The 25,149-nt window shown below is 32.2% G+C and overlaps 3 protein-coding genes across 5 annotated transcripts; 1 reads left to right on the top strand and 2 right to left on the bottom strand.

The window, feature by feature from the left end:
- Positions 1-1,884: 1,884 nt before the first annotated feature.
- On the bottom strand, positions 1,885-7,452 carry LOC105791785 (putative RING-type E3 ubiquitin transferase C3H69). The gene is made up of 8 exons (XM_012620018.2): positions 6,971-7,452; positions 6,343-6,430; positions 5,463-6,253; positions 5,011-5,080; positions 3,019-3,107; positions 2,851-2,906; positions 2,598-2,684; positions 1,885-2,342 (listed from the first exon to the last, which is right to left on the bottom strand). Exons 1-6 carry the CDS (start codon positions 6,979-6,981, stop codon positions 2,873-2,875), a joined length of 1,083 nt encoding a protein of 360 aa, XP_012475472.1. The 5' UTR covers positions 6,982-7,452; the 3' UTR covers positions 1,885-2,342; positions 2,598-2,684; positions 2,851-2,872.
- A 3,635-nt stretch (positions 7,453-11,087) lies between these two features.
- LOC105791784 (N-carbamoylputrescine amidase) lies at positions 11,088-24,354 on the bottom strand. Of its 3 annotated transcripts, none has more exons than XM_052634136.1 (4): positions 23,946-24,354; positions 12,595-12,642; positions 11,715-11,806; positions 11,088-11,508 (listed from the first exon to the last, which is right to left on the bottom strand). In XM_052634136.1, the coding sequence occupies exons 1-4, from the start codon at positions 24,032-24,034 to the stop codon at positions 11,342-11,344; spliced, it is 396 nt and encodes a 131-aa protein (XP_052490096.1). In that variant the 5' UTR covers positions 24,035-24,354; the 3' UTR covers positions 11,088-11,341. The 3 variants fall into 3 exon arrangements, with proteins under 3 accessions (XP_052490096.1, XP_052490095.1, XP_012475470.1); XM_052634135.1 differs by lacking the exon at positions 23,946-24,354 and adding an exon at positions 14,163-14,565; XM_012620016.2 differs by lacking the exons at positions 11,088-11,508; positions 11,715-11,806; positions 12,595-12,642 and adding exons at positions 20,859-21,282; positions 21,490-21,581; positions 22,373-22,421 and having other exon boundaries at positions 23,946-24,333.
- Positions 16,860-18,621, top strand: LOC105791781 (UDP-glycosyltransferase 73C25). Its single transcript, XM_012620012.2, has one exon. It carries the CDS (start codon positions 16,941-16,943, stop codon positions 18,402-18,404), a length of 1,464 nt encoding a protein of 487 aa, XP_012475466.2. The 5' UTR covers positions 16,860-16,940; the 3' UTR covers positions 18,405-18,621.
- Positions 24,355-25,149: the final 795 nt, after the last annotated feature.

The following is a 25,149-nucleotide window of genomic DNA, read 5'->3' as shown; positions in this document are numbered from 1 at the left end:
ATGTAATAACCTTTAGATATCTTATAGTTTGGAAGTTCATGAAAAATTTGACATGCATCTAATGGTTGTTGTTACGACCTTTTATATAAATCATTAAATAGTGAAGTTTATAATCCTTGAAGGATTTATAATGCTAGAAGCATATAGAAGTTCCTAGGAATTTGTTCAATATACTTGCATAGATATTTTATATGAATTGAAATGATTTGAACATATGTGGTAAATATAACTCAGTAAATAGTAGTTGAAAGAATATTATAAAATGATAAAAAATACTTATATGTATTCTTATAGAAAGATTGTGATAAAAGTTTGTTATGATTAATGTTGAAACTTTTGAAGAGATCAAAATATATTTTCCTAAAATTCTTCCTCACTCGTGATATTCAAAAGAATGATTATATAAATATTTAGCAAATTCATTCAAATGATCATAGAAGCTAGTCTTCAAGATTGGAATACGAGGAATTTGAAATATTATATGATGTTGTCATGAGGGGGAGTAAATACACGTTGTACTCTTTTTCCCTTAACCGAGATTTTGTCTCATTGGGTTTTTTGGTAAGGTTTTTGATAAGGCAACATGTTATACGTATTATAGATATGTGTACTCGTCCTTCACTAATATTTTTTCCCACAAGGTTTTTATCTTAGTAAAGTTTGAACAGGATACATTATCTATTGACTGACATCCAAGGAAAAGTGTTATAAATATTTTATTATTATAAATGTGAATGTCTATTAGGATAAGAAGTTTGATATACATTAGAACTCTAATGTTCATTAAGAATAGAATTTTATATAATTTATACTTCTTATGTCTTTAAATATAACCTCCTATTAATAAAAAATAACTACTTTTCTTTTGCTCTCTTATTTCTTATTCTTTTACTTTCTTTATTATTTATTTCATAACACTATTAAAAATTAAGAGTGGAATTTTTTAATTTTCACCTAATGAAAAATTGTATCTCAAATATTATTTATTCAACTTAAATTTAACTCAAATTTTTAACTTTTAACCCTCAAAAGTTTTAATGTTGTTTCCTCTCCCAACTTTATGGCTTCATCTATAGTTAATGAAAGAATATTTTCTTTTTTTTTAAATATTAAGTTATTGTTGGAATCATTTGGGTTAAATTTTTAATTTTTATTACATCATGTTTTAAATTCTGTATTTTTGATTTTTGACTTAAAAGATAAATATTTTTTTATTGAAGTGTTGTTTGATAAATTGAAATTTTAAGTATTAACTTTTCAATACTAAACTTTCTAAGTATTGAATTTATATTAAAAAGAATTTCAGCATTGAATGTAACTAGGTTCTTTGATAAAATTAATGTTGTTTTTAAAAGTATTTATTTCTTAAATTTAATTTAATTTTATTAATATTAATATTGTTTTGTATAATTTTCCATACCATAAAAATTAAATATCATAATGTGGATATCTCACTTTTCTTTCTCTTAAAAAAAGATAATTTATTTTAAAATAAATCAATTTAACATTTTCAATAATAAGAACCTACTTATCTTAATCAACATTTTTGTTTTGTTGAAAATTGTGTATTAATTAACAAATTAATAAAATTATCAGAAACGTTTAAAAATTAAATGTTGAAATTTTCATTTTCAATGATTTATCAAACATTTCCTTAGTTTGAATATATATATATACACACACACACACCTTTTTCTTATACAAAATCTCAAATATAGCATAGTAAATGGACTAAAATTGGAATTTAACCATTATCCTATAATGGCTGAAAAGGAAAACGAAATGGACACGTGTCCAATGGAGGAAGGTCCTAAGGCCTTGTGTATAAATTTGACATTTAAATATATTCAATTAATTATATAAAAAAAAGGTAAAAACTCAAGATTTAAAAAAAAATTATTTTATTGATTTATTATAGTATAAGGTATTGGTCCCATGTATAGAATGTATTCATATCACAAGACAATGTGTACACACTATCCAGCACATTATAGATACAGTATCAAAGCATAGGAACCCTGATATTTCAACAAACAACCTCAACGCTGCTGTTGTTGTTGCTCTCTCTCACTCTTTATCTTTATAGCACTGCCAGAGAGAAGAGACCTCACCCAATATACAGCTCTAAGTGTCTCACTTGATTAGGGAAGCATACAGCATTTTCACTGCCACTGTCACTCGCATCCATTATTCAAATTAATCTCCATTGGCTACTATACACATTCCATTCCATACCTTCAACATATATTTGTATTATCTATCCATCATCATAAGATGCAACTTATATTGCATAGCCCCGCATACTCCCATGACTCCAACCTTGGTTTCTTGTATCAGCAATACTGCATTTGGTTAAAGTAGATGTTTAGGGAGCAGGGACATATAACTACAAATAAAACTACCTGCATAAGTCCCACTGTATGTGAATTTGATGGTTATATTGGAGTTGTCTAAGTGTATTCCAGTTTCTTAGTTTCATACTTTGGTTATCAAATGCTATTTGGTTGTAATGATTGATGAAGATTGTAACTTGTGAAAAACTACTTGTACAACACATAAAGAATTGTGTGGCCCCTCAAAGGTTGATGATTACACACCTTTTGATATGGAGAGCAACAGTAGAAACTGAAGCAAGAAACTTTTTCATCAAAGCTGCATATAGGTCCTTGCATTATTTAGATATCCTGCATGAATGGTAAGTATTTTTTGGATAAGATAAAGCATCTTGGAAACAAATAGTGCAATATTGGAGCAAAAACTGGAGATTTTGCAAGTATGAATCTAAGCATCTTGTATCAAATATCAGAAGTAGGTTAAAAGAAGAAAAGCAAAGGCATGGGAGGAACTCACACTCTAATAAATGTTGTGAACATTAATGTGCATAGTCACCAAGAAAGTTTGACAATCTGCAAACACACTCAAGATGGTAAGCAAGTTTGGAAAGAGAAAACTACTAACAAATGAGAATATATTGCTTTAGTTCTACTAGCAAAAGTACAAAACAAGCAAAGAGAATACCTAATATTCTTAGTTATTATAGTGCGCCCATCTTCAGCTCTAAGATGGCGTAAAGCCATTTCCTCCAATTGACCATCTCGATATGCATGCTGCAAACACAACATTTGTGAGCATACACCAAAAAAAAAGTTTGTCGTAATTAAAACACAGCTAGAAGAGAAAGCTAAAGATGAAAGGCTGAAATTGGAACAGACAATCTTCAATAAATATTTGGGTGACATATACTGCAAACAAGGATAAGCTAAAAGGAATGCAATTTTTAAAGTCCACCCTTTGAATGATAGGACTGCATACATCCACCTAGTTGGTCGAAAGAATATTTTTCTAATCAGATAAAGCATGCCTTCTGTATTTTTCAGTATTTTTTCCGAGAATAAAAGAGAACCTTTTCGACATACATGAACTACCAGGAGGCAAGAGGAATAAAATCCTCTAAAGAACAGTTACATAAATTTCAGAATTTGAACCAAGGCAAAACCTGTACAAATTAACATCCATAATATCAAAGGCCTCAAACTAATTCAAACCATCAAGAAAAGTAATAATTCAAACTCTAGTAGCTAGTCTAGATTCTCATCATAATTAACAATGTCTTAAGTCTTGTCTTAACATGAGAAAATCTGCAATGATCAAATTAACATACTCCAAAATCAATGTCTCCTGGTTGAAAAAGGTTGCATCATATTAGAACACCAACATGACCACATTTTCAAAAATCAGCAGAAGAGCATAATAAAGAAAATACCCCCCCCCCATCGCTTGAGGAATCATTTAGTTCAAAACCTAGTTGCATTAAGAATAAGGCCTCTCCATAGATGTTATACATCATTAGCAATATCTTCAGCATAAAGAATATTCATTTCATCTTCAGTAATTAAGTGTCCGAAGACTTCAAAAATTGCATCCATATCCATAACATGGATCTGCAAGGAGTTCACCTGTAGTATTTCCATGCACAAGAGCTTGACTTGACTATATGATGGAAGACAACACATATCGTAAAAATTAGCACTCTAAACGGCTAAAGCAAATAGCATATAAGTTACAAAAATACCAAGGGGAGAATACAGTAAAAGTGATTTTCAGCATCTACATAAGCATCCATACAGACTGCCAAGTAAATGGCACTGTGACACAAGACATCTACCCACCAAAAAGAAGGGAAGAAGAACAACAGAAGGCACAGGAAAATTATATCAAACTTGAAACATAATATATCAAGAAGATGAAAGCAAAAAACAGCACCACCCAGCTAAAAGAATTAATTGAACCAAACAACAATATAAAATTGATAATAGATGAATAAATGCTTGGACTTGGCCAGATGAGACAAGACTGTGCATTTTGCAGTTTGCTAGTTCTTCATGATGCATGTTCAGTGGCACAGAAAGATGGAACGAAGAATCCATATAACAAACGGCCAAAAAGTTCTAAGTAATTTCTTAAACTATTATCATTAACCTTTTGTTGATCTCTCCTTGTACGGAATTAAGTCTGTCGAATTACCACTTTTCCCTCTATTCACTCAGTCCACATCTTGAATATAATTAATCATCTCTGCCTAACTGTTGTCTAGACCCATATCACCCACTGCTCATCTTTGTTCCTCTTACCCTCTATTAACGGCACTTTTGTTTTAGGAAATTAAGATAAAATCTAGTGGTTGTCAAATGTTAATTTAAGTACAACCAAACTTATTTTCCCAAGTCGATCTCTTCAAATAAAAGTGAAACTGTTAGACATCATGGTTGAGATTGGGCTAAGAACCAGCTAAATCATTATGCAATCATAGTGACAAAAATAAGAGAAAAGGACAAGGAATCACCAGAAAGAAGGGGACAGGGAAAATGGCGAAACAGAAAACTATAATATAAAATTCACATCTAAACGGCTTAGAGTTGAGAAGAACCAAGAAGGCATACATTAAAAAGTACTAGAAAAAGAAATTTATAGGTTTTGCAATGAATTGAAGAATGAATAGCGAATTGTTACCTTGTAAAAACAACTATTCCCAAAAGGACAGTTCCCGTTTCCAAAGTTGAAGTGCTTGCAATTTATTGTCCTGCAAGGGTGAAGAACAAAAATGGAGATTTAATAGTTAGAAAAGTAAATTTGCCATACAAATCTACAAATCCTAGGTTTAGCATCTTCTCTTATGTGATTTAGGTATCTAAGCTTGAAAGTCAGATCACAGCCTAAAAACATTCTACACGGTAATTTCTTTTTGAAAATCCAACAGATTCTGTCTTCCTTTAAGTATGGAGGGGAAATTAGATGATCTAATTCACCCCATCATAAGATAGATTTTACAAATCATCCAAATAATCCATCAATATATATATATATATATATATCTACATGTACATGTACATACTTTTGACAACTTAAACTAATAGTGCATGTAAGCAGGAAATGTAAGAAGCATTGAACCGCAATGACAATACCTCAATTTTGCCTTGTAGCCATCTACAATTCGCTGCTTTTCTTCTGGAGTCCAATACCAAATGACACTTGGAATGACAAAGTATGATAGCTTGCGGCAGATTGGGCAAGCCCTCAAGGCAGTATTGACATCCATTCCAGAGGAAGGAGAACTGCTACGCCAATTTCTAATGCAAGATATGCAAAATGGATGATCACATTCTGAAAGCAACCCAAACTTACGTTCAGCTGCTGTGGGCTTCGAGAGAACCCGATCCAAGCACACACTACACTCTATTTCTTGACTATGCTTCAATGCATCAAGGTATTTTTTCTTTTTCTTACACATTTTTATATGTTCCTCCCTTTCTTCAGGTCTAAAAGGATGCAAACAATGTTTCTCACAGGTGGGACACAAGTCTCCATGAATATGAGGACATTTTTCTCCACGGGGACAATTTCCAGCTACAGCAAATGAGCAGATAGAACGTTCAACTGGATTAGTTCTCCTAGGCTCTATAGATTCACCATTATCTGATAGATCTTGAGGCCCAGATTCCAAATCGCATGGTTGTTTGAAGGGAGCAAGGCAAGCTCTACTGCAACCAGGAACCTTACTAGAAGCAGCTGGAGATACAACCGACCCAACAAATGCAGTTTTTGAAGGAGCTAAAGGCATAGTATCTGATAACGTAGATTGTTGAGGTGCTGTTGATGAAGACGAAGCAGATGGATCTGATTGAGAAGCCTTAACATGTTCATATCTGCACCGACTACCATAAAAGCAGTTTCCTTTCTGGTAGTACGTGCAAATCTGGAATGCACAAGAAACAAGAATAAGGTAACCAAAAAGCATCATCAACAAGTAAATGCAAAAAGGCGAAGGGAAGGGAAACTTCCTACATTGTTAGGTGGGTGCTTCCATTGATGGGAAAACTCACAATGCTCCCCTTTTAGGCACGCTCCATGAGCAAAGAACTTGCAAAGAACTCTGAAATGATAAGAAAATTAAAAGTTACAAAACATGCAGTCTACATCCAGGTTGATCCTGACATCATCCACAAAATAATGGAACCAGGATTGAAGTTTTGGTGAGACAGCGAAATAAGTAACTAAAATTCAAGACATGCATTCCCAAAGCAAAGGAACCTAGCTAATGAAACAGATAATTATGGGGAATTCATTCATACAGAAAAAGCTGAAAAAATAAACAAACATTTTCCAATATTTCATTTAAAAAATTTAGAAATATCAGCAAAATTTAACATTAATAAGCAGGATGGTCATTAAAGAATCCATATTTAACAACAGAGAGATAAGATTGCAGCTAGACATAAAAGTTGAAACCAAAGGACAAACAATAAATTGAAGCCTAAAAGGGATAGGAAGAGAATTATCAAGGGATAATAAACAATTTAAAGCATCATAATCATCAGATAAATAGAATGAAATTACATGAAATGAAACAAAAATTATGAACTCTTGAAGAAGGAAAAAAGGGGGAGGGGATTAATTGAAAGATGAAAATCACCTCTTAGGCATGGAGAATGGGGGATTGATTCAGAGAATGAAAGAAGCCAAGAAATTAAAATTATAAAAAGAGAAAAAAGAAGGGAGGTGTTGGATTGAAAGATGGCTGAAGAAAAGAAAAGAAAGAGGGGATCAGCGAAATTGAAGGTGGGTTCTTTCAGAGTCTGGATATTGTAACTAACATACATGTCATCAACGTTACACATTCACATAAACATAGGATTTGATTTGGCGGTGAGTTGGTTTTCCGTACAAGACCGGAGTCAAACGCAAAGGAAAAGGGACAAAAGTTGTCTAATTATGGAAATGGCCCCTCCTCATTCTCATAATTCTGCAAATCAATTTGGTTTTCGGTTTAATCAGTTTAACATTGTCGAAGCTATTTAAAATTTTTAAATTATTAATAGTAAAAAAAAAAAACCCAAATATAATGAAACATATATTTAAAGAAAACAAAAGATAATAAAAAAAACTCAATTATTTGTCAAAAATAAAAGCATTATAATTTATATGTTTTTAACTGATTTATCTAAATCTCGATTTTTATTTTTATTATTTTTGGTCATTTCTCTTTTTTTTTGTAATTTAACTTATACGATTAAAACGTCCAAACTAATCAAGTTCATAGTTCAATTAGTGGATGCAGTCAGATATCTAAAACCAATTTTTCTTTTTCTTACTATTTTTTTAAAGATAAATTCATTACAATTTAGGGAAAAAAAAAACAAACACTCTGTAATGGCCTAAATTTGCCCGGCCCAAATCAGAAATAAATAAAGAGCCCAATAAAAACAGTCCATTTACAAAGCTGTTAATCCATTTAAAACCCAAATAACCCAACTCTACCCTAACCCGAAATACTAACTAAACCCAAACCCGTTACAAACCCAAGCCCAAAACAAAAAGTCACAAACAGAAACCCTAGGGTTTCTGAGATACCAGGCGCCGCAGCCAAGCCCTCTACACATGACGAGCCTCCGTACGGGCACGCCTTCGCCTCCGTACGCGCCACGTCCCTCGCCCCCGTACACCGTACCTGCAAATGGGATGAAAACAACGCAGCAAAGAGCAAACCAATGGGATTTTTTTTATTCGATTTTTTTTCGGGTTCTTTGTCAAATGATAATATAAGAACCAAAAAAACCTTTGTATTTTTTTTACGCACATAATCAATAGAAAAGTTGCAAAAAAGAACAGAGAGCAGTGATTTTTTTGGAAAGGTGATTTCCAGTTTTTTTTCTTTTCCTTTCTTTTTGTTTCTTTCGATTTATTTTTGGATTGTTGACGGAAAAGGAAAGAAAAAGAGTCTTACCTGCGTAACAGCGCCGTCGTAGCCCCGTTTATTCCCTCTAAATCGGAGTCGGATGGAGCAGAAGCGGCAGCAGTCAGAAATTAGGGCGAAACCCTAGCATAGTTTTTGATTTTTTTTTTTCTATTTCCTTATGCTGCAAATGTAAAAAAAGAAAAAGAAAAACTGTTTAAAGAAGAAACGCCAAAACGACGCCATTTAAGAGTCTATAACCCGCGCGGTGACCCGACTTGGGGAAGGATCCGCGCGTTTCAGTCGTTTGGGGTATTTTTGCATGCGATCCGTCACCTTTTAAGAACATTTCAATCTGATCCTCTTGGCTGTTTTATTTCTTTTTTAAATTTAATCGCGCGTTTACTTTTTGAATCAATTTAGTCCCTGCTAAAGCGTAGTGTTTTGAAGGGTGGGAATTTTCCTTACTTGGCCCCTCATATAATTCATGCTTTAGATTTTGGACCTTTCAATCTGTTTTATTTTTATTTATTTATTTATTTATTCTTTTCTTTGAATTAGGTTTTGATTTAATCCTTATCTATTTGATAAATATATATATATATATATATATATTACTTTAGTATTCATTATTCTGTTTTTTTAAATATATTAATTTTACATCTAACATTATTTTATGCTTAAGCTTAATATATTTTTAAATTCATCATCGACATTATTTTAAATTATAATATATTATTATTTAAAATTTACCATTTATATTATTTAAATTTGTCACGAATTTGTTATTAAAACTTATTATGGATTATTATTTTGAGGTAGTCGTGCATATTTATTTTTAATCTATCATGAATATTTTAAATGTATCATATATCATTATTTCAAATATGTTATTGTATGTTTTTCTAATTCTATTTTGAATCTATTTGAAACTCATATATTGTTTATTTTAGAATTCTTGTATGTATAATTTACTGATTATATTTTTTTCTCTCCTTGTTGTTTTTATATATTTGGTATATGTTTTAAAATAAATGGACAATTCATTTAATTATTTTGAATGTTGATGTTGTTAGCATTTGCATAATATTTGATTGAGATTATTGTTGCTATGTGTATTACTTGTTTGTATTCATCTATTGTTTATATGATTAATGTACGATTTATTTACAAATTATCCTTTGCATCGTATGTTGTCATTCAATCACATTACATTTTCATTCCAAAGTTTATGAAACAAGACTCGGTATCCGAGATTTTTGAGAAGATTGTGCCCTAACTTACTGGGCTTCAATTTTTTATCTCGTTAAATTCGAATAACTGAGTATCTCTTTTTCAATAAAATTGTACAAATTCTAAATAAAGTTTTTTTGAGATTTAAAAATGTTGGATCCTAACTCACTGGTTATGACATTTTGCTACTTCGAATTAAAGATTTTTAAAAATAAAGGCAATATTCTGTATTTAGGAATTTTGAGAAATTGAACCCTAACTTACTGGGTTTTGATTTTTCATTTGACCCAAATAACTAGATATCCTTCTCAAAATGAATGGGTTTTAAAAGTCAAAAGATAAACTTAATTTCGAAGATTAAAAATGTTACGCCCTAACTCACTGGGTGTGACATTTTATTTTTTTGAAATAAGAATGTCTTATTTAATTCAATTTATTCAAGTTAAAAGGATCGTATTTTAAAATCTTTTTAAATATTCGACACTCAGACATTAAACAATCAATTCGGTACCAATTTTTGGGCGTTGCGAGGGTGCTAACCCTTCCTCGCGGGTAACCGACTCCCGAACCTGTTTTCTCAAAATACGAAGACCAAAATCGTTATTTTAATAAATCAATATGTTTTATTAAAATCTCAAGGTAACCCGATCACACCTCGAAAAAAGATTGATAGCAACTCCAATTTTTTAAGTCTATCTCCATTTTTTTCAAAAAAAAGGTAGTTTCGACACACTCATTGTAGATGGGGAAAAGACAAACACCATCAACACACCAAAAGCTTTAGCCTTAGGACAAGTTCTTTATTGCTTTTGAGAAGTGCTTTTGAGAAATTTGAGTGTTTGGCATTGCTGTCAAAAAGTGTTTTTGAAGAATAAAATGTCCATTTTAGACATAGATTATAAAGTAACAAATATGTATTTAAATAATGTTTAAATTAGTTAATATTATGATATTTTAAAAAAAATATAAAGAAATAATTTATTATAACTTATTGTTAATATTTTAATATATAATATTAATTTTAAATATTTCTAAGTAATTAATATTAATTATTTATAAAATTTAATTAGAATATATAAATTATATTTAAATATTTAAATATAAAATTAAATATTTGTAATTAGATATTGGCACGATTGTATTATTATAAAATTATTTTTATTTTAATTAATGCTTTTAACACATTTGTATTATTTTATTTTAAAATGTATTTGAATATATAACTCATATTATATACTAACATAACATAGAAAACATAAACCTAACAATTAAAATATTACATATATTTGGATTAAAGTTTTAAAAGGGATAATATTTATATACCAAATATAAATAATAAAAATTTCACAATAGTATTTACAATTTAAAGTGAATTCATTAAACTAGCTATAGCATCCCTTATTAATTCCATTTTAAAATCACTCAATTGTTTGATTCACCACCATTAACCCTAGATTATATTCTAGATCCAAATCAAACAAATGAATGCAGTTTAAGACATCAACAATTGAAATGCATTGATCTATGATTAGAGTTATTTGCTACGGACAAAACTTCAATGCTACAGAATTTATCTAATATTTAGCCAAGACTTTTAAGCACAATATCGCGAGGGAGACATTGATGGTTTGAAATACTTTTGGCCAATATTTTTTTAAGAAGTTATACAAGTATAATTACAAATAATATTGTATAAAGCACAACTTAACTGAAACTGAAATATATCCTACTTGCGTCCAATACATATCTAAATATGAGTAAAGAGATATAATTCTCTAAAACCCACCAAATACATGAAATAGCCTCACTTTCACAGAACATATTTTGTTTAAATCTAAACTTTAGGATAATAACAATAGTTCAATTTTGGTGCAAGTCTCAGTAAATCCAACAAAAGAAACTAAAACGGTAAAACACTTGCAATTTGGCATGAGAATCACACAAAGCTGATCGCCGCAAATCAATGAGGCGAATTGAGCCCTTTGAACTACTATATGCTAGCATATCACAGTGGGTAGGGTGAAACTCTGCTGATGTTATAACCTCTGCAATGATAGACATTACAATAACCATTACTTTTGCAAGTATATTGAACAGTACTGAACTTATTAAGAGAAAACAAGTCGAATTGAGTAATTAACTAGAATCTGCAATTCAAAGCAAGTTTAGTTGTTCTTATTAAGAGAAAACAAGGCATTGGTGCAACCAATCAACTTCACTTTAGAAGTCAGTCAGTAGGCAGTGATTTTACCTTTTAAAGGTAGGGTGATCATTATAAGGCTTAGCACGCCGAAAGAAATCCTCCCTTTGTGCTTGAAAAAAGTAATAACCCTCAAACAGTTCCTGAAGACAAATAAATACACAAGAATAGCAGCTAAACTAAACCAAATACCAAGGAATTAATCAGTAGAAAAAAATTGAATCATTTGGATAGCTTACTTCTATTATACTACCAATTACAGAACCTCAGATGTATTGGAGAAAATAAGAATTAGAGTCATGAACTATTCAAATTTCCATTTTGGAAAGCCAGTATATCGCAACTGTAGCATTAAGGAGCTATCGCCAGTCCATTAAGAAGACTCAGTAGCAACACTACCTTAACAAAAGTTGTTTTCCAAACTAATTTCAAAATCCCTGTCTACATCAATTTACTGGGTGCAAATAATTCTCATATAGTTTATTATGTTCTTCATTAAAAGCAGTTAATGTACAAATTTATCTTGATTTTCATTTAACATCACAATCTGTTTCTGGTTCCTATGTTCTAACTCTTGAGAGGTATGAATTTTTCCTTCCATTTTTCTTTTCTGTGTCAATTTATTTTCCAACCACTTAGCATCATTTAGTTATGGCATGCATTCAATTGTTTTTGTTAACTGTTCAAGCATATTGTTCAGCATTTGCAAGATAGATAGTGTATTAGAGTTGAGGAGTGGTAATAATTTCATCAGCAATAAACAAAGCCAAAAAAAGAAAAGAAAAAATTTTGGTTTAGACTAAAAAAGCATTTACTAGACACAATATAATTGAAATACCTCCCAAAAATAGAAAAAGAGAGAGAGAGAATCTCTAAGAAAAGGCTGAAAACATTATGAGTGCCCAGTTTTATAAAATTGAACAGCACATACCTGAATAAGAATGATATTTGCTCCTTTGCATGAGCAGCCCTAACCAGCCTGCGTAGAGGAGAGTCATTTTAAGTTACTAAAGAGAAGGTTACCAAAAGCATGGGAAAATGACGCAAAATATCATAATAAATTAGAGAGTAAAAGTAGAGTATGTTACACACACACAAAAAAAGAAAAAGACAACCATAGCCAAACAAACGATGCCCCACTACATGAGGAAAGCTGCATGCATAATATTTCATGATCATGCTCCATTTATTATTTTTCCCTCCCTGTCCAACACGGCATCCTCTACTAAGTGACATCTCTTATTCAACACTTAGAGGTCTTTGCCTCTCACATCTGAACTTCCTCAAATGTGTTATCATCAATTAGCTCTTGATGGTTATAAGCCAATATTTCTTTACATTTTCATCTCCACTAACCTCGAATTTGCACCATGCATAAAGCACAGATTCAATAAAAAAAGGAGCCAGAAAACAACTTAATTACAAGTAGTGACTTATACAAAGATGAAAGTCAGATCAATACAGTTCCAAGTATTTGCTTTATATGACTATGGTTTAACAAAATGGGGTTTTGAAACTCCAAGGAAGTAGGGAAAAAAAATCCTAATAACACATTGACCTCAGACATATGCTTCAGAAGCTGCTCAGGACACACACAGTGTATGTTAGACACTGCAAGCAGACAATATCTATGGGATTAGTATATGCAACCAATTGAGGCATTCAAGAATTTCTAAATACATACCAAATACTGAAAGACCTAGAACCGAGGAAAATAAGCATCAAGATTGCTAACAGTTTCCTTAGTTTAAGTGCAAAACTCCAAAATGGAAAGGATCAAACACAACAATAAGGCAAAATGAACATGTATCCTAGGAAAAGATGAGATACTGGTTAGGGGAAATGTAGCATTAAGGCTAATATTAAAATTTGTAGATTGTGAATACCAAATATCCCAAATTTGGTGAAGAAATACGAAGAGCTAAAGTGAAATGTCCCATCTAAAATCTTTTCTTTTAAAACAGGAAAAAAAAAAGAGCATGTATCGGAAAACAGATGCCAAAAAATGATTACCTTAAACCAATAAGCTAATAAACAATAAATTGAGGCATTACTGTTGCTCAAAATGAATCATGAGAGTGACTATGCACGAAAAAACACCAAGGTTACATTAGCTTAAAAACCCAACAAAGTTCGAACTTGAACAATTCCAATGAAACCAAATTAAATTTGAAAACAATTTATAACCATGAACAGTCTCTATATCCTTTGTTTTTCTTTTATCGGTTCTTCACCACATAGTAAATAGGCTCACTCTCATATAAGAATCAAACAAACAATTTACACCACAGTTCCAAATCTCAATCAAATAGAGACTAAAGGAAGAATTAACTAAAAGAAACCACAAAACCAATATGAAGAGACTTTTTAACAGATGAAAGTGGAAGAGTAGCAAAGCAAATCCAGAATATAGGTTTGATCAGAGAATACAATTCGAAATTAATGAAAGACCTAGAAAATCTAATCAAATGGGAAGTAATAGGAGTAAAAAAATGAAACCTTTCGGCAGTGGCGAGATTGGTGGGCACATCGTTGGTGCAAGCGAATTGCAATGCTGAAACAACTACTTGCCTGTTTCCCTTCTCCATTTCTTTTATCTCGATTCTCAATCCTCAAACCACAGCCGTCGAGTAGAGTAAATCAAAGCAGTAATCCAGAATTTTTCCTGAAAATTCTAATCGAAAGCAGTAAGCCAAAATTTTGAAAGTGAAAATGTGAAAAAAAATTGAGTATAGAGCTCCAAAGAGCCAGAGAAAAGAATTTTTTTGGGGGGAGAAGACGAGTTAAAATGGGAAATTATCAGCCAAATAGACTTTTGGCTGAAGAAAAGTTGAAATTTTTAACTTCTCCATCAGCCAAAAAGCATTCTTAGATGGTGGAAAAAATTCTGAAACCATGACAGTTACTTTTTGTTGCAAAAGTCCGTTTAAAACATTCTGACAGATTGATAATTAACTTTGTCATAACTCGAGCATAATATATTTGGAGTGATTGCAAGCACTTAATACGATAAGAAAATTAACCTCGGATAGTCCAAAGCGACGAGCAAAAATTGACAAAAAGAATCGAGCATTCACCAAACTATAGAGAACGACAACAAAACCATCCCTAAAATCACTTGTAAAATTAAGATTACATGCATAAGTAAGACTAAAAACCGTGCTACAAGAGCAGACAAAAACTTCTAAAACTGAAGACTTATTAAATAATGGAAAAACAAACCAAAAAAAACATATAAAACTTAAGACAACATGAGTTCAAATTGACTCATGAAATCATTTATTATTTTAAAATATTCTCCAAATAGAAACAAATTAAGAAATTGATGAAGAGCCACCTGCTTTCCAAAAAAAACTACTGGTGTCTGGTGGAGTTTTAGCTAACAATGAGGATCATCATCTATCCATCATGACTTGTGAAGACAACAAATATACTCTCAAAATAGATCTACAAATGAAAAAGAGAACACACATGGAGTGAATGAAAAGAAGAAAGAAAGAAAGAGTTGGTGGGAGGGAAAAAGCGGGTGATAGCTAGCCCGAGGCTAGCACCGCCATTGAAAGCAAAACATTTTTTTGCTTTATTAAATATATATTTTTATTTTCTAAGCCACTAATAATGTATTTTGCTTTTTTAATTAATGCAAATCAATATTATTTAAGTTCTTAAACATAATTAAAATATTTTAATTATTTTGATAATTAAAATATTAAAAAAAAGCCTTCAAAACAGAATTTGAATTTGAATGAAAAAATAATATTCAGTTTCCTTTGTAAATTTTAGCCACTAATTGAATGAAAATACTTAAATATGGAATGCCAATGCATTTATTTTACGGTGTTAAGTCTTAGCATTTGATTTAATATTTAGATTTTATTAATAAGTATTTTCTCGATTAGTATTGTTGGTGTAATAATTTGAAGGACATCTTTGAGTGTGTAGTATGCTTCGTTCCTCTATCCTAACTTTTTTTTTAGTACTACATAAGATTAAATAGGGTTATGTTGTTTGGATTTGTTATATATATATTGGATTTATTTTTTGCTTTGTTATTCTTTCTATTTTACTATAAAAGTAGAAGGCATCATCAGGTAAGAAGTGTTTCTCAATATAAAATTAAACAATTTTTTTCATTTTAATCATAGCAAAAGATACAAATGATTTTATGCTCCAACCATTTACTGATCTCTTCAAGGTATAATTTTGTATTTACTACTGAATTCTTTCTTGAAATATGTACTTTAATGGAAGCCCCCCAAAAAAAGTGAAAACAGCAACAAGACAAAACATTTATTGAATAATAATGTTTGCTTGTTACTGGCGCTTTGTTTGAAGTTGATGATGGCAAGATTGAGTTGCTTTTGCCCCAAGTCAAGGGAAAAGATTTGGCCGAGCTTATTGCTGCTGGAAGAGAGAAATTGGCAGCTATGCCTTCTGCTGGAGCTGCTGGGAGGTTACTGATGCAACCGTTGGAGTTCCTGCCGCTGCTGAGGCCAAGAAGGAGGAGATAGTTTAACATGATTCAGATGAGGATATGTGTTTCACTCTATTTGATTGAGGAATTAGAATATTGACCTTTATAATTTGAGGAATTAAGCCCCCATACTTTGTTTTTCTCTTTATCAGTTGAGGGGAATCAGTATAGGGTAAGACCAGCATTGGTAAACATGCTGTCTATTGCATTTTCTTTTCAGACATGGATATGATTTTTTTTCTCTTTATAAACCATTTGGAGCTAAAACCAGTGATAGACTACCACATGCAAGAGCAGGACGAACCCTAAATGAATTTTGAGTTGTAGCCTAAGACACGTAGGTGAAACTTATTGGTGATCGAAGACAATTTTCCAAATATTGTGACCTGTTTTAATGTTGATAGAAAGCTTCCAGGCCTGAACCCAGTTCCACAAACGAAGATATCTTGCTGACCACCGTTTCAAACTTTTTGTTTGTTTGTTCTTCGGCCATTGCCATATGATATGTCGTTCACATAATTATGTCCCAAGACTAGGACTAAACTCAGGGCCACTGGTCAGACACGTACTGAAATGGACCAGACAAAAAAAAAAGTATATAAAGAAGTACTACAGCCCACAGAATTCTAGTTTTTCTGGCCAACCTCATCCTTTTACCGAATAAAACAATACTCTTATGTATGCTCTTGCATCAGCAGCCAAGTATAACATTCTTAAATGAACTTCAAACTTCGCTATATATAACAGTTATCGGCACCCTTCTATTACAAATTAACTTGCGTATTTCATTTACTCGTATTTCTATGGGTTCCTTACCCGACCAGCCTCACTTTGTGTTGTTCCCTTTCATGGCTCAAGGTCACTTGATCCCCATGGTAGATATTGGGCGACTGTTAGCACAACGTGACGTGATTGTTACTATAGTTACAACACCTCACAACGCAGGCAGAGTCCAGAATACGATTGCCCGTGCCATTGAGTCAGGGCTCCCTATCCGTTTAGTGCAGCTCCAGTTTCCTGGCAAAGAAGTAGGATTGCAAGATGGGGTTGAGAATGTAGACATGCTGTATTCAAGGGAGGACTTTTTCGATTTCTTCACTGCAGCAAACAAGATGGAAGAAGCAGTGCAGCAATTATTTGAGAAGCTAACACCACGCCCTAATTGCATTATTTCTGACATCTGCCTCTATTATACTCACAAAATTGCCACCAAGTTTCAGGTTCCAAGGATATCATTCCATGGATTTTGTTGCTTTTGTCTTCTTTGTTTGCATAATATACGTTCCTCCCAGATACTTGAGACCATAACCTCTGATTCTGAATACTTCACGGTACCTGGCTTGACTGAAAAGATCGAATTTACTAAAGCCCAGTTACCGCTTATCCGTGATGAACCCAAGGACACTGTTGAACCAATGATCGAAGCTGACCGAGCATCATACGGGGTCGTCATAAATACTTTCGAGGAGCTGGAGTCAACTTATGTGAAAGAGTATAGGAAGATAAAGAAAGCTTGGTGCATTGGTCCGGTTTCTCTTAGCCACAAAGATGAGTTAGACAAGGCAGAAAGAGGCAACAAGGCTTCAATCAGTGAGCAGCAGTGTTTGAAGTGGCTTGATTCTCAACAACCCAACTCTGTAATCTATGCTTGCCTTGGGAGCATCAGCACTGTAAAGTGCCCAGAACTGATAGAGTTGGGTTTGGGGTTAGAGGCATCGAACAAACCATTCATTTGGGTGCTAAGAGGAAACGATACAACATCAAACCAAGTGGAGAAGTGGATCAAAGAGGATGGATTTGAGGAAAGAATAAAAGGAAGAGGGCTTGTAGTTGTGGGATGGGCTCCCCAAGTACTCATTTTGTCACACCCAGCTATAGGAGGCTTCTTAACTCATTGCGGATGGAATTCAACAATTGAAGGCATTTCCGTTGGTGTCCCATTAATAACATTACCACTCTTCGCAGACCAGTTTAGTAACGAGAAGCTTGTAGTACAAGTATTGAAAATCGGAGTCAGTCTTGGAATTGGCAAACCGACGATGTTTGGAGATGAGAAATCTGGGTTCATGTTGAAGAAAGAAGATGTTAAAAACGCGATAGCCCAATTGATGGATGAAGGAAATGAAGGAATAGAGAGAAGGAAACGTGCCAAAGAGTTTGGAGAGAAGGCAAAAAAAGCTGTTGAAGTGGGGGGCTCTTCTTACATTAATATGACTTTGTTAGTCCAAGATATCATCCAACAATCTTCAAAAATATGTTTGGATTAGACTTCTGTCTCACATGAGAGTGAGTGAGAATATAAGTTCTTTCAATATGCATAATACAATGTATACAGCTATTTTTCTTTCGTCAAAGTGTAAAATTATAGCTTTTTTTTTTCTTTTCTTCTTCAAAATCCACTTTGAGTTACCTATAAAGCAAACCAAATAAATAAATGAACAGATGAGATTATGCATGCTTCGTAATCTTTTTCTCTTAAAATTATTAGTGTGTGCCATACTTATGAAGCATTTATATGTACTTTGATTTACTTTTACATGGACACTTTTACATTATATATGCATAATACAGTAGGTCTATACAAAATGATTTTGATAACTCTGGGTTTCCTTGTCCGTTTGATGTGGAGTATGATGATATGGACCTTGGTAGCAGGTAATGCACGGAACTCCTCATATAAATCTTGCTGCTAGGAGCCTATCTGGTTCAAGAACCGGTATATTTTTCCAAATAAAGTTTGCTTTCTATTTGTTAGCAAGCCACCCTGGCTGGCATTATACATTTTTCAATATCTAGTCCAGCTAGTACCTTGGTGGAATATCTGTTTGGGATAAGTATTGGTCTATCATCTATAGAGAGTTCCAGTTAAACTTTACTTTCTACTTTTGATAATAATTATTATAATAAATTAATTATCAAGTTTAGCCACTTTGCAAACTTTGTTAGCCATTCATAAATTTGATTTATTGTTGTAATGGCCTAATATTGCCCGACCTGATATAAATAATGAAAACCAAAAAATAATTAAATGTCTAAAAATGTCCAGTTACTAATCAAAAATTAAAGGCCCAAAATTATACCAGATCCAACTAAAACTCAAACTCACTAAGCCTAATACCCACCAGCCAATAGCTCAAATTAACCAAAACCTAATGGCCCAACGCAGCCCAACACAAAAACAGAAGCCATAAAACCCTAGCAGTAGGCTCCCCTCCGCGCCGCATCACCATGCGTCCCCTCCACGTCACCGCACCTCCGTATGCCCGTACCTGCAGCAAACACAAACAAACAAACGCAGCAGAGAAAGAAAAAATAGATTGCATATTTTTTCTATTTTATTCTATTTTTATTTTGATAGGCGGATATAAAAAGAAAATAGAAAGCCATCGTAATGTTTTTACACACGGAAATCAATACAAAAAAACAGATTGAAGGTAGATTTTTGTTTATTTCCTTTTCTCTTTGTTTCGATTCATCTTTTTTTCAAAGAAATAATACAGTTAGTGAATAAAAGGTAAAAAAAGAAGTCTTACCTCTCGACGCCCTCGGATCCGCGAGAAAAGGAGCCAAAAAGCCCTTTGTGGTGAGGCTCTGACCACCGTTCACGGTGGAATTGTGGCGGAGGGTGCTAACCCTTCCTCGCGCGTAACCGACTCCCGAACCTGTTTTCTCAAAATACGAAGACCAAAATCGTTATTTTAATAAATCAATATGTTTTATTAAAATCTCAAGGTAACCCGATCACACCTCGAAAAAAGATTGGTAGCAACTCCAATTTTTTAAGTCTATCTCCATTTTTTTCAAAAAAAAGGTAGTTTCGACACACTCATTGTAGATGGGGAAAAGACAAACACCATCAACACACCAAAAGCTTTAGCCTTAGGACAAGTTCTTTATTGCTTTTGAGAAGTGCTTTTGAGAAATTTGAATGTTTGGCATTGCTGTCAAAAAGTGTTTTTGAAGAATAAAATGTCCATTTTAGACATAGATTATAAAGTAACAAATATGTATTTAAATAATGTTTAAATTAGTTAATATTATGATATTTTAAAAAAAATATAAAGAAATAATTTATTATAACTTATTGTTAATATTTTAATATATAATATTAATTTTAAATATTTCTAAGTAATTAATATTAATTATTTATAAAATTTAATTAGAATATATAAATTATATTTAAATATTTAAATATAAAATTAAATATTTGTAATTAGATATTGGCACGATTGTATTATTATAAAATTATTTTTATTTTTAATTAATGCTTTTAACACATTTGTATTATTTTATTTTAAAATGTATTTGAATATATAACTCATATTATATACTAACATAACATAGAAAACATAAACCTAAGCAATTAAAATATTACATATATTTGGATTAAAGTTTTAAAAAGGGATAATATTTATATACCAAATATAAATAATAAAAATTTCACAATAGTATTTACAATTTAAAGTGAATTCATTAAACTAGCTATAGCATCCCTTATTAATTCCATTTTAAAATCACTCGAATTGTTTGATTCACCACCATTAACCCTAGATTATATTCTAGATCCAAATCAAACAAATGAATGCAGTTTAAGACATCAACAATTGAAATGCATTGATCTATGATTAGAGTTATTTGCTACGGACAAAACTTCAATGCTACAGAATTTATCTAATATTTAGCCAAGACTTTTAAGCACAATATCAGCAGGGAGACATTGATGGTTTGAAATACTTTTGGCCAATATTTTTTTAAGAAGTTATACAAGTATAATTACAAATAATATTGTATAAAGCACAACTTAACTGAAACTGAAATATATCCTACTTGCGTCCAATACATATCTAAATATGAGTAAAGAGATATAATTCTCTAAAAACCCACCAAATACATGAAATAGCCTCACTTTCACAGAACATATTTTGTTTAAATCTAAACTTTAGGATAATAACAATAGTTCAATTTTTGGTGCAAGTCTCAGTAAATCCAACAAAAGAAACTAAAAACGGTAAAACACTTGCAATTTGGCATGAGAATCACACAAAGCTGATCGCCGCAAATCAATGAGGCGAATTGAGCCCTTTGAACTACTATATGCTAGCATATCACAGTGGGTAGGGTGAAACTCTGCTGATGTTATAACCTCTGCAATGATAGACATTACAATAACCATTACTTTTGCAAGTATATTGAACAGTACTGAACTTATTAAGAGAAAAACAAGTCGAATTGAGTAATTAACTAGAATCTGCAATTCAAAGCAAGTTTAGTTGTTCTTATTAAGAGAAAACAAGGCATTGGTGCAACCAATCAACTTCACTTTAGAAGTCAGTCAGTAGGCAGTGATTTTACCTTTTAAAGGTAGGGTGATCATTATAAGGCTTAGCACGCCGAAAGAAATCCTCCCTTTGTGCTTGAAAAAAGTAATAACCCTCAAACAGTTCCTGAAGACAAATAAATACACAAGAATAGCAGCTAAACTAAACCAAATACCAAGGAATTAATCAGTAGAAAAAAATTGAATCATTTGGATAGCTTACTTCTATTATACTACCAATTACAGAACCTCAGATGTATTGGAGAAAATAAGAATTAGAGTCATGAACTATTCAAATTTCCATTTTGGAAAGCCAGTATATCGCAACTGTAGCATTAAGGAGCTATCGCCAGTCCATTAAGAAGACTCAGTAGCAACACTACCTTAACAAAAGTTGTTTTCCAAACTAATTTCAAAATCCCTGTCTACATCAATTTACTGGGTGCAAATAATTCTCATATAGTTTATTATGTTCTTCATTAAAAGCAGTTAATGTACAAATTTATCTTGATTTTCATTTAACATCACAATCTGTTTCTGGTTCCTATGTTCTAACTCTTGAGAGGTATGAATTTTTCCTTCCATTTTTCTTTTCTGTGTCAATTTATTTTCCAACCACTTAGCATCATTTAGTTATGGCATGCATTCAATTGTTTTTGTTAACTGTTCAAGCATATTGTTCAGCATTTGCAAGATAGATAGTGTATTAGAGTTGAGGAGTGGTAATAATTTCATCAGCAATAAACAAAGCCAAAAAAAGAAAAGAAAAAATTTTGGTTTAGACTAAAAAAGCATTTACTAGACACAATATAATTGAAATACCTCCCAAAAATAGAAAAGAGAGAGAGAGAGAGAATCTCTAAGAAAAGGCTGAAAACATTATGAGTGCCCAGTTTTATAAAATTGAACAGCACATACCTGAATAAGAATGATATTTGCTCCCTTTGCATGAGCAGCCCTAACCAGCCTGCGTAGAGGAGAGTCATTTTAAGTTACTAAAGAGAAGGTTACCAAAAAGCATGGGAAAATGACGCAAAATATCATAATAAATTAGAGAGTAAAAGTAGAGTATGTTACACACACACAAAAAAAAAGAAAAAGACAACCATAGCCAAACAAACGATGCCCCACTACATGAGGAAAGCTGCATGCATAATATTTCATGATCATGCTCCATTTATTATTTTTCCCTCCCTGTCCAACACGGCATCCTCTACTAAGTGACATCTCTTATTCAACACTTAGAGGTCTTTGCCTCTCACATCTGAACTTCCTCAAATGTGTTATCATCAATTAGCTCTTGATGGTTATAAGCCAATATTTCTTTACATTTTCATCTCCACTAACCTCGAATTTGCACCATGCATAAAGCACAGATTCAATAAAAAAAGGAGCCAGAAAACAACTTAATTACAAGTAGTGACTTATACAAAGATGAAAGTCAGATCAATACAGTTCCAAGTATTTGCTTTATATGACTATGGTTTAACAAAATGGGGTTTTGAAACTCCAAGGAAGTAGGGAAAAAAAATCCTAATAACACATTGACCTCAGACATATGCTTCAGAAGCTGCTCAGGACACACACAGTGTATGTTAGACACTGCAAGCAGACAATATCTATGGGATTAGTATATGCAACCAATTGAGGCATTCAAGAATTTCTAAATACATACCAAATACTGAAAGACCTAGAACCGAGGAAAATAAGCATCAAGATTGCTAACAGTTTCCTTAGTTTAAGTGCAAAACTCCAAAATGGAAAGGATCAAACACAACAATAAGGCAAAATGAACATGTATCCTAGGAAAAGATGAGATACTGGTTAGGGGAAATGTAGCATTAAGGCTAATATTAAAATTTGTAGATTGTGAATACCAAATATCCCAAATTTGGTGAAGAAATACGAAGAGCTAAAGTGAAATGTCCCATCTAAAATCTTTTCTTTTAAAACAGGAAAAAAAAGAGCATGTATCGGAAAACAGATGCCAAAAAATGATTACCTTAAACCAATAAGCTAATAAACAATAAATTGAGGCATTACTGTTGCTCAAAATGAATCATGAGAGTGACTATGCACGAAAAAACACCAAGGTTACATTAGCTTAAAAACCCAACAAAGTTCGAACTTGAACAATTCCAATGAAACCAAATTAAATTTGAAAACAATTTATAACCATGAACAGTCTCTATATCCTTTGTTTTTCTTTTATCGGTTCTTCACCACATAGTAAATAGGCTCACTCTCATATAAGAATCAAACAAACAATTTACACCACAGTTCCAAATCTCAATCAAATAGAGACTAAAGGAAGAATTAACTAAAAGAAACCACAAAACCAATATGAAGAGACTTTTTAACAGATGAAAGTGGAAGAGTAGCAAAGCAAATCCAGAATATAGGTTTGATCAGAGAATACAATTCGAAATTAATGAAAGACCTAGAAAATCTAATCAAATGGGAAGTAATAGGAGTAAAAAAAAAATGAAACCTTTCGGCAGTGGCGAGATTGGTGGGCACATCGTTGGTGCAAGCGAATTGCAATGCTGAAACAACTACTTGCCTGTTTCCCTTCTCCATTTCTTTTATCTCGATTCTCAATCCTCAAACCACAGCCGTCGAGTAGAGTAAATCAAAGCAGTAATCCAGAATTTTTCCTGAAAATTCTAATCGAAAGCAGTAAGCCAAAATTTTGAAAGTGAAAATGTGAAAAAAAATTGAGTATAGAGCTCCAAAGAGCCAGAGAAAAGAATTTTTTTGGGGGGAGAAGACGAGTTAAAATGGGAAATTATCAGCCAAATAGACTTTTGGCTGAAGAAAAGTTGAAATTTTTAACTTCTCCATCAGCCAAAAAGCATTCTTAGATGGTGGAAAAAATTCTGAAACCATGACAGTTACTTTTTGTTGCAAAAGTCCGTTTAAAACATTCTGACAGATTGATAATTAACTTTGTCATAACTCGAGCATAATATATTTGGAGTGATTGCAAGCACTTAATACGATAAGAAAATTAACCTCGGATAGTCCAAAGCGACGAGCAAAAATTGACAAAAAGAATCGAGCATTCACCAAACTATAGAGAACGACAACAAAACCATCCCTAAAATCACTTGTAAAATTAAGATTACATGCATAAGTAAGACTAAAAACCGTGCTACAAGAGCAGACAAAAACTTCTAAAACTGAAGACTTATTAAATAATGGAAAAACAAACCAAAAAAAACATATAAAACTTAAGACAACATGAGTTCAAATTGACTCATGAAATCATTTATTATTTTAAAATATTCTCCAAATAGAAACAAATTAAGAAATTGATGAAGAGCCACCTGCTTTCCAAAAAAAAACTACTGGTGTCTGGTGGAGTTTTAGCTAACAACAGGGATCATCATCTATCCATCATGACTTGTGAAGACAACAAATATACTCTCAAAATAGATCTACAAACTGAAAAAGAGAACACACATGGAGTGAATGAAAAGAAGAAAGAAAGAAAGAGTTGGTGGGAGGGGAAAAAAAGCGGGTGATAGCTAGCCCTGAGGCTAGCACCGCCGCTGAGCAAAACATTTTTTTTTGCTTTATTAAATATATATTTTTTATTTTCTAAGCCACTAATAATGTATTTTGCTTTTTTTAATTAATGCAAATCAATATTATTTAAGTTCTTAAACATAATTAAAATATTTTAATTATTT

The sequence above is a fragment of the Gossypium raimondii genome, chromosome 8 (assembly GCF_025698545.1).
Source record: "Gossypium raimondii isolate GPD5lz chromosome 8, ASM2569854v1, whole genome shotgun sequence".
In the NCBI taxonomy this organism is placed as follows: Eukaryota; Viridiplantae; Streptophyta; class Magnoliopsida; order Malvales; family Malvaceae; genus Gossypium; species Gossypium raimondii.
This window is presented reverse-complemented; position numbering and strand designations above follow the sequence as displayed.